Source organism: Mycteria americana, chromosome 1, assembly GCF_035582795.1.
Source record: "Mycteria americana isolate JAX WOST 10 ecotype Jacksonville Zoo and Gardens chromosome 1, USCA_MyAme_1.0, whole genome shotgun sequence".
Classification (NCBI taxonomy): domain Eukaryota; kingdom Metazoa; phylum Chordata; class Aves; order Ciconiiformes; family Ciconiidae; genus Mycteria; species Mycteria americana.
The window spans coordinates 16,937,928-16,956,223 of NC_134365.1; the positions used below are offsets into that span (position 1 = coordinate 16,937,928).

At 39.6% G+C, this 18,296-nt stretch overlaps 1 protein-coding gene across 2 annotated transcripts in view; it reads left to right on the top strand.

Annotated features, from left to right (window-relative positions):
* Window positions 1–18,296, top strand: part of SLC2A13 (solute carrier family 2 member 13) — a 206,044-nt gene that overhangs the window by 123,927 nt on the left and 63,821 nt on the right. For both annotated transcript variants that reach the window (XM_075492063.1, XM_075492062.1), the window contains exon 7: window positions 10,442–10,567. In XM_075492063.1, coding sequence (XP_075348178.1) covers window positions 10,442–10,567 — 126 coding nt within the window. The remainder of the gene's footprint in view (window positions 1–10,441; window positions 10,568–18,296) is intronic.

Below are 18,296 nucleotides of genomic sequence, written 5' to 3' on the forward strand. Positions count from 1 at the left end.
ACAAACTGTTTGCTTGTTGTTCCCTCAGATCCGTATTCCTCTGCACAGATTAATTCCTGCTGCTAGAATAACAATGAAGATAGAAAAGACTAGCAGATAAAGAACACAGTCACTGTCTTGATTCAAAAAAGCACCTTGAATACTACATTCTGAAAGAGCTGTGCCATGCAAAGAGAGATACAGGTTACCTGTACATGCTTGCAGAAAACAAACCAGTAAGATAGGCTGCAAATATCAAGTAAAATATTTCCTTTTGGTGTAGAAAACTTTAGTGTCATAGTTGATCAACAGCCAAAAAATGATCTGTAAATCAGTGAAAAAAATTGAATGTAATCCTCATTCACAAGGACACCGTGGAAATAATGCAAACCCAGCAGGACACCCTGAACACTGAAATTCTCTTTGCCTCCTCACAGGTGGAAGTGGATGGGTGTCTCAGTGAGGAAAGGCAAGGCGAATGCTCATCTGTGTGCCATTGTTGTGGTTTAGCTCCAGTCAGCAATTAAGTACCACACAGCCGCTCGCTCACCCTCCGCCCTGGTGGGATGGGGGAGAGAATTGGAAGAGCAAAAGTAAGAAAGCTCATGCGTTGAGGGGGGGATTGTGATGAAAAGGAAAACAAGAAAGCGAGAGAGGAACAAAACCCAGGAAAAAACAAGTGATGCAACCGCTTACCACCTGCTGACTGATGCCCAGCCCGTCCCCAAGCAGCGATCGCTGCCCCCTGGCCAACTCCCCCCAGTTTCTATACTGAGCATGATGCCGTATGGTATGGAATAGCCCTTTGGCCAGTTTGGCTGTGCCCCCTCCCAGCTGCTTGTGCACCTGGCAGAGCACGGGAAGCTGAAAAGGCCTTGACTAGTGTGAGCACTACTTAGCAACAACTAAAAAACATCAGTGTGTTACCAATATTATTCTCATGCTAAACCCAAAACACAGCACTATACCAGCTACTAGGAAGAAAATTAACTCTATCCCAGCTGAAACCAGGACAGCCATCCTTAAATCAAACTCCATTTTCACACTCAACCTGTGTAAGGTTATATAGATGTTTGCAGTGTGACCACTTCTCTTCTTTGATCGTAATCTCTTCAGCAGCTGTGATCTGTTACTTATCAAGGCCACAGAGAAGCTCAGAGGTAAATTTAGGAGTACAAAACAGCATTGTCCCAAATTTGTAATTTTAAAAATTAAAAAAGCTAGCCATTCCTATTATTATTCTGACTACTCAAAACTCTGTAACAATGTTCTGTTTTTTACTGGGGACTTGCCTGGTTCTGGAAGGAGGTCAAGGTTAGGGCTTGTGCACTAGCTACCCTGCTGCCTTTCCCAATCTTTAAAGGATCAAAGGTGTGACCATCCCACTCTACGCTTCTCTGGGACATTCACCCATTTCTGGAAAACGACTGTTGTCCTGTTGCCTTGTATTCTTGGTCTTTTTGTCTCCTTTCATTCATGTCTCTGTCTCTCTTACTGCACTTCTTGAGACGTGGTCAGCTGTAGAAGATATAACGTGAAATTGTTCAGCTTAAGCAGTATTTTTCACCTCAGCTACTATATGAAAATGGTAACTTTTCTGTTAAGCTTAGGTTAACCCTGAGGCTCATATCCTAGGGGAATGATACTTGTGCACAAGAACTTTCTCAGGTTCCTTCCCGAGCTGATTGTCTTCAGAGTTTGATTAAAATAATACAGGCGGTGCCAGCTGCATGGAACACACAAGGGCTCTGTTGTTCATCTTTGAGTTATTCACCCTCACGTGGGTAATGCTCATTGTGCAAATACACACCACTGAGATGAAGGCACCAATATTTAGTACTCTTACATAACAATTTTATGAGATAGCTAATAGGCAGAAATATATATTTTCTTTATGAATTTAACAAAAGTATATAATTGGGATCAGTCCTGAAAAGCTCAGCTAACCTAGTAACTGAAGCTGGTTTTATTGTATTTAATAGCCTTAGGATACATATAGTAAGTATATTAGCTGTTGTACTTTATTTTGTTGAGTTAACTCATTGACAGATTTATCTGCAAACTAGACGTCAGTATTCTTCGTACTGTCACTGCATCACAGAACCAGTATTTTTAAAAATATGATTCTCATCTCTAATGTTTCTAATGTCAAAGTGACTAAGCTACCGGTCATTCTGATAACTGAGAATTGCAGTAATAAATATAGTGATGTGTTTCTGCTATTAAGGTCAGAAAATTATGAGTATGTAAAGAGATAAACTTGTTTGAGAATGCTTTTGCCAGCTCTTATGAAATATAATTAAAATTCTGATAGACAGTTTATGTTGTAGAACTGTAAAATGACCTCGACATAGTCTTGAAATTTATTAAGGAGATAATATAAGGATATATCACTTGGTAATAATTTTCCATCTGCTGGCATGTTGCTCCTATCAATCAAAACTTGTAATTTAATTTAAAATCATAAGGGATAGGAAGGAATACGTCAGTTCCATGTAGTAAGCATCTTTAATGTGAATGAGGAAAAACTCCTCTCATCAATTTAAACACAAAGATCTGAAAAGTGTCTTACCTGAACTATAACATCTGTGAGTATAATGTAGACCCTGTAACCATTGTTAACATTTCCACTTACTTTGTCTTTGAATCAAATTCTGCATCACTGAGGGAACAAGGTGATACTCATATAGTAACCTATTAACACTTCACATCTCTGACTTTGCTGTTTAACAAAAACCAAAACAATGCTTAGGGAATTATTTTGTAAAATAATCAAAATAATCATCACTTCCAGAGTGATGGTGTTATACTTTGTGGTCTGCAGGTTTTAGTCACACAAGGATGATTTTAATCAAGTTTGAACAAGGCTTGTATCTGATCTGCCCAGAAGCTGGGAGTATAGTATGTATGTGTAGGGTCTCTTCGGAAGAGTAGTTTTAAAAGCAAAGTATTCTACGGAGACTGCCATTACGCTCAAAAGAAAGGTACATGGAAGTCAGTTGTTTCTGTTATTTATTGTCTGTGTTGCTCAGTTCCAGGCATAAATCAGGAAGCTGTTGTGCTGGGGGCTATATAAATTCAGAAAAAAAGATCATCAAAGACAAGAGACGATTGATACCTACGTGCGAGTAGATCAGGACACTTTTCATGTGGTGTCAGCATTCCAGCACAGTCTGCTGTCAAGGTGCTTATAGTAGTAGTGGTGTAGCCATGATGATCTAAGGAGTTAAGCAAAGCAAGGCTTGTAGAGAGTAGTTTCCTTTCTAGGACTATGATAGGTAGGAAAAATGGATGAGCCGTCGGGGTCCTCTTCGGTCTAAAGCAGAAGTAGCAAACACCAAGAAGCTGAAAACAGTTGCTCAGAGTTAATGTAAATTGCATTTAGTTGAGGCTTGTGAGTCTTTGGAAAAGAGGGTTTAAGGAAAGTTTGGAGAGAGCGAATGTATTTATATGTGGCTGGCATATCAAGAAGGATAAGGATTCAGCACTGTTCTGGAACTTGTCTAGGAAGGAGTCACTGAAGAACACTCTCAGTGGACTAGGTGGAGCAGGAGCCTGATTTGAAGATGGGGAAGGGTTGATCATACCTGAATGTAACTGTGATTTAGATCTATTGGAGTAAATGCATGGTAAAGTACAGAACTGCAGGTAGCATATGAGTGCTGTGATTATAAAAGGTAGCTTTTCCTTATGGACATCACTGAGTGGATACATGTGTTACCTAACGGACTGCCAGGAGGCCTCAGCAAATAAACTTCTGTCATTTGGTCTCCTATTATCACAGGAAAGTGCTCTTGAAGTCTGAGTGGGTTTTTCTCATTCTTTGTTAAATATTGTATTTTCTGTGTCCCAGATACAACAGCTTTAAGTGGTATCTTGCAGTTACCATGCATTTTAACTATTTAAAGCATCCCCTATATTCTTGGCCAGTGATATTTAATTGGAATTTAATGGTTAGCTTTTGGAAGCAACACAGGAATCATCAGAAGTGCTTGATTTCATGCCTGAGGTGCAGTGAAGCATGTGCAAACAGCACAAGACCTCAGACACAAGCATCAGGCAGTTTTAAACAAGGTCCTAGTACCTAACTGAAATGAGTTTGTGTATAAAAATGAAGTAAGCCATTTACCAAAAAAACCCTAAGCTCTTTAATTGTGTAGCTGGCTGAAAGCTAAATGCACCAATGTCCTCGTGTGTCAATCGAGCTGATAAATCTACTGCAGTATTTGCCCAAAAGTCCTTATATTTTTGTTGAGTTAAATATCTTGGCTGTTTTTCTTATTTGGATTCATCAGTTGTCTGTGTCCCTTGTTGAGTCCAGTTGGGTAGGCATGCTCTGACTGGTGATACTCAGCTCAGCTATCTTGGGCATTTTCTTTCAGTTGGGGCTAGAGGAGGAGGCATTCTCTGGTTGTAGATAGGAGAATACAAGCACAGAAACAAGGAAAGCTTGATTCCAATCTGTTGTTTTTCTATAAGGAGCTGGAAAGCAACTACACCACATGCTAAGGGAGGAGAGGATTGTGTGCATAACCAATCTTGAGAGCAAAGAGTAAACCTGAGGGCATACCAAGTAGGATGAAAGATCCACCTGGCCTAGGATCACGTCTCCAGTATGGCAAACAGCAAGCTGGAAAGCGTAGAAAGCAGCACAAAGTGACATTCCTTTCCAGCCTGTGGTGATTTGCAGCTTATGTTCTCTTTGGGTGGTGTGTGCTAATCCTCAGTAGATACTGTAAGACCTTCCCGTCCCTACATTGAGCCTTTCCTGCCTGAGATGTTTTTTTATTGTTCCTGCAGTTCTGTGAGGAAAACCTTGTTCAGGAATATGAATACTTGCATCATGCAGAGCCAGAGCAGTGGGTTCAACAAGCTCACAACGGTGGAATTTATTCTGTGGAGAAGACAGGGCATGAGCAAAATGTCTTGCATGTTGCAAGCGTGTCAGATTTTCACATACAGCTACTTCTTCACATACAGGGGCTGATTGCGCAGCATGTGCTCAGTGAGGCTGATGAATCCAAAACACGTAGGAGGAGTCCATCCCCAAGAAACGTCCGTATTTGTGGACATTTTGATACTCTGAGAGGCTGTTCATGCTACCCATGTAGTAGAGTATTATGAAATCAGGTGTTACATTCTGGAAAAGAACTACACAGTCCATAATACATTATCAAGCTCAGTTTGTATTTCTGTAACCGGATGATAGTAACATATTAATACAGTTTTATAATTGGATAACAGAATATGGAAGGCAAAGTCAAAAGTTCCTTAAAATGTGGCACAAGTGAAAATTGATGAAATGTTTTGAAATGAACAATTCAGAAATTGAGATTCAACTTGAAAAAGACAAAGTAATCTGACAAAAAGAGAAACAGCACTTGCAGAGCAAGGGCACTGGGCAAAGGCCTTTTACTGCTAAATCACTCAATAAAAAGTGGCAAGGTACAATTTGCAGCTCAAATTAAGAGACTCCTGAGAATTGTAGGAAAGTCATTACTTACAAGGTCATTTTACAAATTTAAAGCACAAAATACAACGACAAACCAAATGTAAGTATGGAGTATTCTAAGCAGTGGGGAAAAAGCAGGGGAAGAAGCAATTGTGAGCTTCTCATTGGCATCTGGAAAGGCACTTTAGCAGGTCAGAGATTTTATTCGGTCTTTTTAGAGACTGCACTGGAGGCTAGTAAACTACACTGTTAAGAAAAAAAAAACCAGTAATTTTGGTATCAAGAGAAATGTACACAACTAGCCAATTAATTATTCTTCTATATACTTTAAATTCTCTGTGAAAGAGGAGGGATTTGTGACCTTTGGGATCAACCTATAACCTCAGGAACAGTTCATCGGGCAGGCTGCTCTGGAGCAGAGCATCCTGAACGCTGGTGGTGCTCTGGCTGGCAAGAAACTGCTAGCAAGGGACCTTGAAGTTAGTGCTGTCAGGCTTTCTAGACATCAGATATTCCCATTTGGTCAGATGGAGAGGACATAAGAGCATGGAAGCCTTGACTGAGTTGGCAGAATCGGAGTTGGGAATTGCAGGTTTGGGGATATCTACTCTCCGAACGGTCCATTGGCATGTCAGTAAACGTGGTCTGGCAATGAGGCAGGAACCCCAAAATCCCATGCCATGGCAGTTTCTAATAAACTGAGGGTCCAGGCTACTGGGACTTTTGTTTTGTAGACTTCATGCCACTGAGCTGCAAAGAAGCTGGGCATCTTTGGGCTTCTGGAGCCTCACATTCCTGGTTGTTGTTATTCTGCTACATAGGCTGAAGCATCTGAAGTCTAGACGCTTGCCTTCTCGTTGGGTTGCCTAGGAGCCCAGCTGGTAAGCAGGGAGGGAACTAGACACGTTGTAAAACCTTTCTGCTGTAACACTGCCTGGTTTCATCAAAATCAAATCATCTCTCTCAGGTATTTCAATCTTGATGAGTTGTCGGTCTCTGATTGAGAACCATCCTGCCTGGGAATTTTCAGCTGCCTCTTTACAGAGGAACCTGTTTCCGAGACACTAGCTCATAACGTTAGCATGGATATAAATATTTCATGATAAAGTACAGGAAACATATCTCCCATTTATAATCGGATGCAAATTTCCTTCTTAACATAGACATCCTGAAGTATTCTGATATACAGCTTTCAAGGCCATAACTGATCTGTGGTGTAGATATGAAGAAGTATCAGTATTTTTATAGATTCATATTCTGACATATATTTGGGTATGTCTGGGTAGGGCTGATAAGGTACGTTTGAGGACAGGAAGGAGATCTGTAGTAGATAGTTACATGTCAGTAAGTATTATATTGTGCATTTCTTTTCCTGGTATATTTGGTGTCCTAATTTATTTACAATCACTGTGAGCATGTGAATATGTGCTCAATTTCAAATTATTTAAATATTTTTGTTTAGCAAATAGTAATGGGGCTAGAGTAAAGAAGAGCATAAGCCTGAAACTGCTATATATTTTATTTCCATTTTTTGAGAGAGAAATTTAGAGTAAACAGCCTCAGCACATGATTTCTTTGGTTGTTGTTAAATTGCTGCTTTAAAAAAAATAAACTTCCTTGCTTATTTCATGCTGCGTACTCAGTGATCATTAGTCTTTGCTAACTGATACAGATTTCTTTACTGTGTTATGAAACAGTTGTAATGTGTATATGTTGGAATTTTGGAGGAAAAAACCATCGATCTTCATGTTGGAAAAAAGCAATTACTATCTACCTCATCAAAGTCAACATAAAAATTTTATATCAGTGATAAAACAGGGCACAGAAGAATGCTGGATGATCTGAACAGCAACCGCCTACCCTAAGTCTGCTGGGAGATAGATTTGAAAGGGCTTTAAGTCTTGTATATTGAATTTCTGGGTTTCCTCTGACATAAATTGGTCTTGTCTCTAAAACCTAAAGTCAAAGCCTGATTGTATGAACTTGCTATATAGCTAATGACAGCAAATCCTAACCCAAAGGTAAAGGGTTTATAAATATTTGTCGTTTAACTTTTCTATCTGAAAGACAAGCTTCAGAAAAGCTGTGGAAAATAATAATTTTAAATTATTTAAACCGTTATGAGTAAGTATAACCTCTGACATTTGGCATGACATAAAATCCAGCAGCCTTTATTATGTTGAATGCCAGCTGGAAGACACAGTTGTGCATACCCAATAAAGCACGAGGAACAGCTGAACTAACAGCCGTGTAGACCGACACTGGAATCAATAATCAAATTTCTCGAGTTTTTTCTGGACTGCTGGATGGGGGGGAGGAATAAATAAGATACCTTCTGCTTCCCAATTGACTGGTTACTGATAGCCAATGCCATCTGAGGTTGTGTGGAGTTATCCGCAGAGCGAGCCCCGTAGGACAGAACAGACAATGCACAGTTCAGATTTGTCATTCAACTTACGCATTGATTTTTGTGAGGACACTGAGGGAAACGATGAGGCGTCCAGTCCCCGTCCTGTCCTCTGCTGGCAACACTATAAAGATGACGCTCATCACCTTGTCTAATTGTCATTCCTCTGCATTCCTGTGTCCTGCTGATGTTCTGGCTGGTGTTGGGTGTTTTGACTATATTTCTGCTTGAAGTAAAACCTAAAAAGAATAAATCTAGAGAAACCTTGAATCCTGAAATTTTCCAAAGAGAAAGACCCCTTTAATGTGTTAAATTTTGCACATGGTGTTCACATTGAATATAATTTGCATATAGTTGACTTAAAAATCTACTGCTGCACTTGATAGCATGTAGTATTTGGAAATACCTGCTTTCTGTGCCAGGCTGCCATGCTGGATGTGCTAGCACCCTGGGTCTTTTTAGAAATTCATGTTGAAAGGTACTTCGATATGCAACATAATTTGAGTGGAAGATGTTCTACAATTTGAAAATGATGTATCAGCATCCTGTTCGATATCATAGGATTCTTTTCACTAGAAGATGCTATAATTTTTTTAGTTCTTTTTAATATTATTATTACATACTTACACACTTGTGATTTATAAAAATGTTTTTATTCATCTGTGGTCTTCTGTTCCTGTCAACCGCTTTGGTTGCTGCCCATTGCTGTCCTAATATTGATTAACAAAATGTAACTAAGTCTCGCTAATGTAATATTGGAATTGTCCTTTCCTTTCATAATTGGTAATTGCAGAGTTATAATTTTCTTGTTTATCCTTGCAAGAGAAGAAACATTTACTACAGTTAGACAATTGACTTCTACCTGAAAGTTTTGTTTCATCTCCATTGTAAAAATGTTTTCTGCAGTTTATAACTCTATTTAAAGAGCTGATTTAATGCAGCTTTCCTAATATAAAAAAAAAAGCTGTTCAAACCTGAATTTGACCTATCAGTTAAGCAAGAGGAAGGTGTACTTAAAATAGATTTATTTTCTAAAAAGTAGACAACATGAAAATTCTTGTAATTTGATAATTTAGAAAGCACACAATAACAAAGAGCACAAATTTCTGAAGCTTGGGGGAAGTAGGAAAATTCAAATGAATACATTGTTTTTAACACTTTCCCAACCCTCTTTTTTGCCAGCTACTGTATGAATTGACCTTACTATAACTCTTTTAGAAACATAGTAAGAAAAGTTTGCATGACTAGATTTTAAACATGTACTTTCAGGCTTTTTAAATCCATATAATCTGCTTTACTGATTTAATTTCTTGGGACTTTGTTATACAGTTACTTTTACTTTTTTTTATAATGGTATGGTAGTTTAAGCAGATTATTTCTTCATTCACTAAGTCATTGTTATGGTAAAGATACACACTCAAAAAGGATTATTTCCTTCATTTTGTTGTTACAGGGATATATGTTGAAGCTATTTTGGTGACCTTAATTATACATTTCCAGGTGTTAGATTTGAAAGTCTAATTTTAATTTCAAATTTCCAGACTTCATGTTTTACAGTTTTTCATTCTCCTATTTTTAACTCCTAAAGTTATCCCTTAGAATATATCAAAGGCTTTACTGATGAGGATATATCTCTGAATCTGAGATGGCTTCTGGGGAAGATAAACACCTGGGTAGTTTAACCACAGCAGCAATGGTCTTGAGCATTTGCAAGATCTGGGGAAGCTTGTGCCAGAAGCTTTCAGATAACTGGCACTGCATGAAGGGTTTTGGAATGCCTTCATAGCTCACAAGCCCAAATCCACTCAGTTTGTTCTCAGAGGCAGGTTTTAGACTGACACCTAAGCGAGGTATCTGTAGGGCGCTTGGCATCTAGGCTCCCAGTAGTCGGTGGGGATGTGGGCAGTGCAGCCAATGGAGTCCAGAGAACAGTTTTACTGTCTAGTCACTTGAATAGCTTGCAAGATTGCATTGAGGAAACTTTGCCTAAATGTAAGCATCTCTTGCTCTTTGAGACTACCAAGGAAATCAGAGGTATCTGTATCTGGCACGTGTGAGGCATGGGAATGACCTGCAAGAGCACTGCACACTGCAGTGGCAGGTGAAGGGCAGGCGGGATATTTCTGGGCACTAGATGCCTGTGTGTGAATTGGCTCCGTTGACATATTGACTCCGTCCATCAAATATAATGGGAACTCAGGCGCCTAGTTCCCACATGGTGTGGGAACAGGCACGTGGTGTCGTGATTTCAGACTGACTCCCACATCTGTACGTGCCCAAATCCTAGTTTGGTTATTAGGTATGAGGTATGATTTTTTCATTTCAACCCCAATCTGTCTTTTTTTAATTAAAATTCATTCCATGAGTGAATTCTCCTACAGCCTGATCCGGTGTCACTGAGAGATTTGCAACTGGGCCACCAAAACGTGGTACAGAGGAAGGCAGAAGCAATCTGTATTAGTTTGGGGGCAGTTTCTATTATCTTGTCTCCAACACTGACAACTTGACTATGTGCATCCGAAGACTGATGAGGAGATGCTGTTGGTTTTGACATGTACAAATGAATAAAGTGTTACTTCAGTATTTATTTCTTTCTCTTTCAGTTATTGTAATGGATGTATGTTAGATCCAGACTGTGGTCTCTGCTACAAACTGAATAAATCAAGTGTTGTTGAGTCCTCATGCATTCCTGTTGATAAAGATTCTACAATGAAAGCAGCGTGGGGCAGGTATGTCACTTTTCAAGAACTTCTGGTCTTGTGCTCTACTGATGGTGTATTTTATGCTATTGCGAACACTTTTGTTTTTACATAAAATGTTACTCTTAGGATGTTCTGGAAGAAAAAAATAACTTGGCTTTGTCAAAAATGGGTGATTACATTCTAACAACTGTTCTAAATAAAAGCCTTGACCCTGACATGTGCAGCCGGTTTGGTGTAGTCTGCCACTTAGAAAGTATGGCAAAAGTACACTAGCAATTAGGAAAATTACTTTTCCCTGATGTCTTCATTCATTTGAGGGGCATATTCCCTAGGTATACACTTAAAGCCTTCTGAATTAATTTTCTTTTTAAATGCTTTAATTAAACCACACTTAATATTGGCCTACTAAAGAAACTGAGTTGCTCAGCTGAATGATCTAAAATGATAAAAATCTGAAAAGTTCAAATTGTCAAAAGCATGGTTCGTGGCCACAGATTTCTGTGTTCCTGTGCTTAAAAGCGGCGTCATGCCATACCTTGCACTTGGGCTGTAAAAATGTGTGCATTCATAGAAAAGTCCCAATGCAACTGCAAAATACATCATACCTCTCTTCCTTAAGCAGCACAAAGATTGCCTGTGAAGTCACAGCAATCTTCAAGTTTTCTGAAGTATTGACTATTCTTAAGAAATGGCTTTATGAGTTAGAACAATGTCCTGTAAAGGCTTTATCAATACTTTAATAATGATTAGGGCTTGGATTAGAGTTTAGAATGGTTCAGTGCCACAAGCAAATTATATAATTACTGGTGATAAAATGTGCAATTAGTGCTGATAAAACCTCCTCACCATAATTCATCTATACCACCCACGTGCCATAAACGTACTTGGGAAATATGCAAAGGTTTGTGTGGTGGTTTGGGCTTTTTTATTTTATTTTTTTTTTTTTTTAACTTTCATGTGTATTTCTCAGAAGTTAAAACCAAGTGCCTTAGTGGCAGCGAGTCATATTGGACAGAGTTTGGAAGGTATGAAAATATCTACTAATTGTAAAATCATTAATTTAAAATGACTCTAAAATTGCCCTCCTTTTGATTTCAGTACTATTAGAATGTTATGCCTAGTAGTTCTTTCCAGATGCAAAAGAGGGTAGCTTATATCCTTTGTAATCCTGATTTAAAAGCACTGGGATCATTTTGGGGCTATTCCTGTTTATTAATATAACTGTGAAAACTACGAAATCTCATCCCTCTTGCTTTTTCTGTGACTGTCTTCAATGGCGCATTATTCAACATACTTTGCATGTTACCTAATATCCTGATATGCTCTCCAGCACTTGGACTCTCATATTTGTAAATTAACAGATCTGTCTTTGTATTCCAAGTCAACATTCATTTCATATATGCTGTAGTTTTAAGTAGCACGTCTGTAGCATGTAGTTAGCAAAATCATGCTAACACGCAGGAAGGCATAAATGGAAACATAAACTTGTTATGAATAGTTGATAGATAAAATCAAACTTTATTTATTAGGCAGTCTTATTGTATAATAATGTAGTAAATGTGGGCATCAGTAATCCTTTTATACTGACTGTCACATAACCCTCCTTGCTGCACAGCCTATTGGAGCAAATTAGATAGGAAAGGAGAAGTATTTCCTTTCCATATTGCAAAATACAGTATTTCCATATTGTACAATAATTCCATAGTATAAGGACCCTGTTGAACAATTTCAGTGTTATATTGGTAGTCATTAGAGTGAAAGTTCTGCCTTAAGAAAGAAAACCAATGAAATTCCACATTTCTTTTTCCACATACTGTGCTTGATCCCCATTTCTAGTGTTTATTTCCTTAATTTCTCATCTCGTCTCCACCTGGTCTGCGTAATCAGGCAGTTTTCTAAAAGCCGGTCCTTCAAGCTGTGAAATGTCAGGTGGCACCTTCTGTGCCTTCCAAGCCCTGTGGCACCTCCTCCTCTTCCTCCTCTTCCTCCTCTTCCTCCTCTTCCTCCTCTTCCTCCTCTTCCTCCTCTTCCTCCTCTTCCTCCTCTTCCTCCTCTTCCTCCTCTTCCTCCTCTTCCTCCTCTTCCTCCTCTTCCTCACAGATACGTGTATTTCTGCATACTGGCCTAGAGGGAATCCCCATAGATTTTGGCTTCCAAGGGTTCACGTTCATGTACCCACATAGCTCTGCTTCCTCAAATCCTGCTTTACAGCAAAATCGGTCCCACAAAGCCGTAGGATTTCCCTGCCAAGGCAGAAGATAGCTGCAGTGAAAAGGACGTGGTTACATCCCCAGTTGTGTCTCAGAGCAGCAGGAGTTGTCTGGATCTTTCTGGCAGCATAGGGAGAACAAGTGCCTAACAGCTAACAGCGACAAACTAACAGCACTGGCAAAGAAATCACGGCTGTTGCTGGTGCTTGAAATTGCATCCCTTCCTTTCACAAAGTTACTTTGTCACAAACTAGACGTACAGTGGCAGTTATTTTAAAAATACATGGCATTTTTACGATCAGAGACTAGTTTAATCGTTTGAAAGATGATTTTGTGATCTATGCACAGCTGATAACCGTAATTACCACATGCAGCCTCTTTATACCTCCTGTGTATCCTGATGGCTTCATGCCATCCAGTATTGGCTGAATGGCTTTAAATGGCTTAAAACCTCCGGAGTTACACTGACCTCATATGGCCAATTTATTTTGCCATCAGTTTTGCTCAGGAGAGAAGGAAGACCTGAGCTATTTGGTTGGGATTCGTTGGACCTCAGTTTTGCCTTTGCAAAAGCAGCAGCTCTGACTGCCTTGCCTGATGCCGGAGGTTCAGAGAAACGGCTTCTGCTGGGCTTGGATTGACCAAGTGCAGATGCCGTGCAGAGCCTTTCACCGCTGCTGCCATCACGTTTTGTTTATGGTTTTCCTGCTGGAGAGCTGGGAGCTGCAGCCACGGAGAGGTGCCTGCAGTCACACCGCGCGATGTGCGCGCAGCCACATAGCTCTGCAGCTGTCTTAACCCCAACCGTCCTGACATTTGCTCAGGGGCTTATCTATTCCTGATGTGTAACCTACCAGCAAGGTGAGAGGTGCTTAGAGGCACCAACAGAGACAGCCTTGTTGTATTTTTTTAAAGCTCTCTGCAGCCACGCAAGCTGACATAGAAAACCCTCCTGTTTATATATTTGTAGCTTTGCACTGTTCTTCACAGTTGATCCCAAGGTACTTTGATAACACTGAGGTAACAGGCAATGTTTTGACTGTTATCATAAAATACTGTACTGTAGTTTTATTTGCAAGAAGTTTCCCCAGTGCCAGCCTGGTGTACTAGACACCACCTCTATGTTTATTGTTAATCATATTTATTCAGTTGCGGTACGTTCTAAATTGAGAAGTTCTGGGGAGGGGAGTGAAGAGAGCAGAGATTTCAGTCTCCTGTGGCTGCCAGCAAGGCGGTTTATGTTGCTGTGGTTGTCATAGAAACCTAGGGAGACAATTAGAGTGTCCAAATGTTTTTCAAGAAGAATATAGCATTTTGGTTCTTTTGAATATAGGGAACACTGTGGCCAGCAGTGGCCCTGGGGGAGGGAGACCGCATAAGAATAAATCTGACCAAGTCCAAGTCAGGCCTTGAAGCAGCATGGGTAGTGCACAACAGGTACACTTGTAAGATCATAAATGTAAGACAAAGAATAGAGATTTATTTTTTTATTTATTTAATCAGTTACATAAGCCTGACTCGGGTATTGGAATAATGCAGAGAGGAGCGTCTTGCCCAGGGCACCAGCACAGCCAGGTGCTTTGCTGCCCTTGGTATTACTGAACCAGCTAACAAAACAACTGTTGACATGCAAACCTTGCTGCCTCCAGCTCTGCCCAGGGACGTATAAAGGATGGTTTCAAAACAGTAAGACAGTGAGCAAGAATATTCTTAAATTATTCACTTCGTAATAAAAGAAGAACTGTGTCTTCTCTCTTAGTGTGGTCTGAGGGTTCTGTGTTGGGACTCTGTTCTCCAGGATTTAGGGGAGTTTTGCATTTAGCAGTAGCACAGAAAGGCTTGCAGTTCTATTCTCTTCGTGAACATCGAATTATAAAATCCCCACAAAGTTGATAAAAAGCATTATCTCACTTTGACAGATGGGGATGCAATGGGAAACTTCCAATATGAAGCTCAGGTGGCATGACAAAGGTCACGGGCAGAATCCATCTCTCAGCCAGGACTGCATGTGGAGGAGATTGCTTTCAGAGCACAAACTGAAATCTAGTTTTTCCCCACAATTGCAATTACTCCCAGAGTACTCTCAGAAACCTTGAAACTTCTCTCTGTGTAATTGCAATAACCCTAAAGGCCAGCCAAGAATGCTTTAGAAGTAACTTTAAATTGCATTAATATTCTTACAGTTCAAGGAATACTGTGCAAGGAAAGGAGCTACTAATAGTGCCTTGACATGACATTAACCTTGACGTGAGTATGTTGTCGAGACCACAGCAGGCCCACAACTGTGAGCTAAAAGGCTCTCATGAGTGACTCTGAGCAATCTCCCTCTGGAGAGAAAGATGTTGACTTTATACAGTAAACAATTATGAAGAATTATGAAGAAATAATAACATCATCTGCAGATCAGAGGCAAGCCTAGAAGCCATCCTGTCCACAAAATTATCTGGCACATCTCCACAGTCCCCGAAGGAGGATGATTGGGAACAGAAATCTATAAAGGGAGAGGAGCTGAGTGATTTGCTTTCTTCAGCCATTTTTATTAACTTCGTTAGAGGCACATCTCCCTGCCACGGGAGTTTAATGCTTCATGGAGAATCCTGCTTTCGTCAATATAAAGAAGCATTCCCCTCTCTAAGGGCATTCATTGCAAAGGCGAGTGCAAGAAGAGCTCTGCGTTTGGGAAGCTTTTCATTTTCCTCTGGCCAGTGCTCTCCGGAGCTCCTTCCTTCCGTGTAAAATTAACGGCATGTTTACAGATACTCAATAATGCTGTTACGTGTCACTGTGTGCCTGTTGCTCACATCTGTCAGTTTGCTGAGGAGTTTAACTATATCTCAGAAACCTGTTCTGGGGAAAATTGGCTTTAAATTACCCGGGCAATGTGAGGAAGCAGGTCAGGCAGGCAGTCAAACCCTGGTTCCCAGCTTCAGGAGAGTTTCCACTGCAGGAATGTGCCTAACGACATCGGCATTCGAGCCTGGATGCTGACTAGATTCCAGTGGTTAAAAAAAAAACCATAGGAGTTCATTAGCTGGATTCTCAGACAACAGCCTGGTTTATGTCCAACGAGGGACATGCCAGTGTCTGTCACAGCCTCTGGAGTATTCTGGGGAGCTTTACATTCATACAGTGCTGCCTGTTGTCTAGAATAGTGCTGCTTGTTGTCTTAGAATACTTCTTCTTTGTAGCAACATTAGATTTTTCTAGAAATGTCAGGTTCCTTTTGCTGCTTGTAAACACAGACAGACATAAATAAGTTCATTACACTTATTTTGCTAGGCACTGTCTTATAAAGATGCTTTTGCAATGTGACAAGTACATTTGTAAAAGTTGCTGTGACTGCTTTACTAATGCTAAAAAAATGTATGTGTGTATTCACACATTTAAAGACTGAGAATCTGTTTTCAGTACGTCATGGGCAATGGGTATACAGACCTTTCCTGTTACCACGGAAAGGCTAGCACCAGAGCAGCCTTCCAGGAATGAAGTACTCTTCTGTCCCCAGGTAGACATTGCTTGTTTTGTCATGCAGGAACTATTGGTAGAAGATTTTATTGCTGAAATGTTGATTTGGAATCTTTCTACAAGGGCCTGCATTGAAAAGTGCTGCTAAATTCAGCGGCAATTAGAGGAGAAACTAGTATTTCTCTTACTAGGGCTTCAGATCGATAGATGAAGATTATACATAGGGTTATAGTTCTCACATTTGTGCAGTAGAAAGGTAGTAGAGGGAGTCAATGCATTGTTCAGGAAAGTAGCAGGATCTACAGAATATTTACATCTGCATCTATATCGGCAGCACTCAGAAGAGCTGCAATTATAACCAGTAGTCTTAGTGAAATTTCTTTCTGGACAATATGCTAAATGTGTGCTAAATTGAAATATTCATCACTACAGTAGGAACCAGAACATAGAATCCCTCCTCTTCCCCCTGAGATCATTTAGGAAAGAAAACCAAAATATATGCAGTTTTAAATAGAATTAAATTCTGATTATCTTCACCATTGCCAGTAAGTATGGAAACCTGGAGTAGCTGTGTGGCAGTACACCATGCTATTTGTCCTATTTGATTAGGAGTACGTACTTCAGTGTAATGATATTTTCTACATGTTAGTGAGGTGTGCAAAAACAGAAATGAAAAAAAATCTGAAACTTATTACAGTCTTTGTCAGCCTAAAATCTAAGACACAAGGTCTTTTCTGGGAGGAGAATATTAGACAGTGTAATCACAGTCTAATGGTTGCACATACCAGTGTGATTCTGGAGAGCTGGGGAGGTAGAGGAGGATCTTAAGAAATCTTGTATATGCATATTTTAATGCCATCTCTGCTAACTGGTAAGAGCAAATAGGAAGAATAGAAGGGTAAAGTGATGCAGAATATTGTGTCCCTAAAGATGAAGCCTGTGCTCTTGGTGATGCAGGAGTAGGTAGGAAAATAAATGCAATTTTAATGTTCTGATTCTTTCAGCCGCTCTTCCTGCTCAAATCTTTGAGGCATCAGGTTTTTAAGTTCTTTTAAAAGGAAATTATTTCATGGTGGGCCTGATAACCATGGTAAAATCTCTTTAAGCATTTAAAAATATGGTAAAATCTATATATGTACTTAAATAATTTAAATTGAGGATGGAATTTTGTTGCAACATTAGCAGAAGATAGTCTCTTCATATTCATTTTCAAGGGGAAGAAAACCCATTTAGTATTATTTTATTTTTGACTGAATCTAATGCCTGACCAATTAAAGTCCTTTGTACATTGTATGTGCATTTTAGGTCTAAAATAATGGGCAGACCAACATGATAATCTAAACTGAAACTATTTACATTCCTTTAGTGTAATTACTTAGGAATTACTGTTAATAGCCCTAACTCTTTGTATCTACTCAACCAATGGCAAATTCTGGATGCTTGAAAGGAAGGACAAAGTATACACCTAGTCAATCCTGTTATGAAGTGAATGTGTTCTGACTCTGGAAACATTTAGTTTATATGCTGAAGACAAAATTTACTTGGAGACACCCAGCACAAAATAGGATTTTAAAGCAGGTCTGGTTAGTTTGAAACATCGTTTGTGGTGTTTTCTGCCAGTTCGTTTGTATTGCACTTCGCTGCTGAACACTGCTTCAAGATCTTAGTCTAAGTTACTATTTAAAAGGCGTTCTGGTAGAGAACGATGAAGCGACAGATGCTGACAGCTATTTGGGTTAGTTGTTGTAACGACTACTTCAGATGGTGTAGCATTGAGGTAACTGGAATAGAAAAGCAAAAGTGGCCCTTGAGCTAAAACATCCGGGATGGGATGGGATGGGATGGGATGGGATGGAAAAGAAAAGAAAAGAAAAGAAAAGAAAAGAAAAGAAAAGAAAAGAAAAGAAAAGAAAAGAAAAGAAAAGAAAAGCAAAGCAAAGCAAAGCAAAGCTGGTTTGTGTCAGGAAAAATTGTGTTACAGTTACTTAAATGGAAACTGAGTTTGTGCTCTTCACCGCTTAAAAGCGGTCCAAGGAAGAAGATGCTGTGGTGTTTAAAATTTGAATTTACATCCTGTTGAA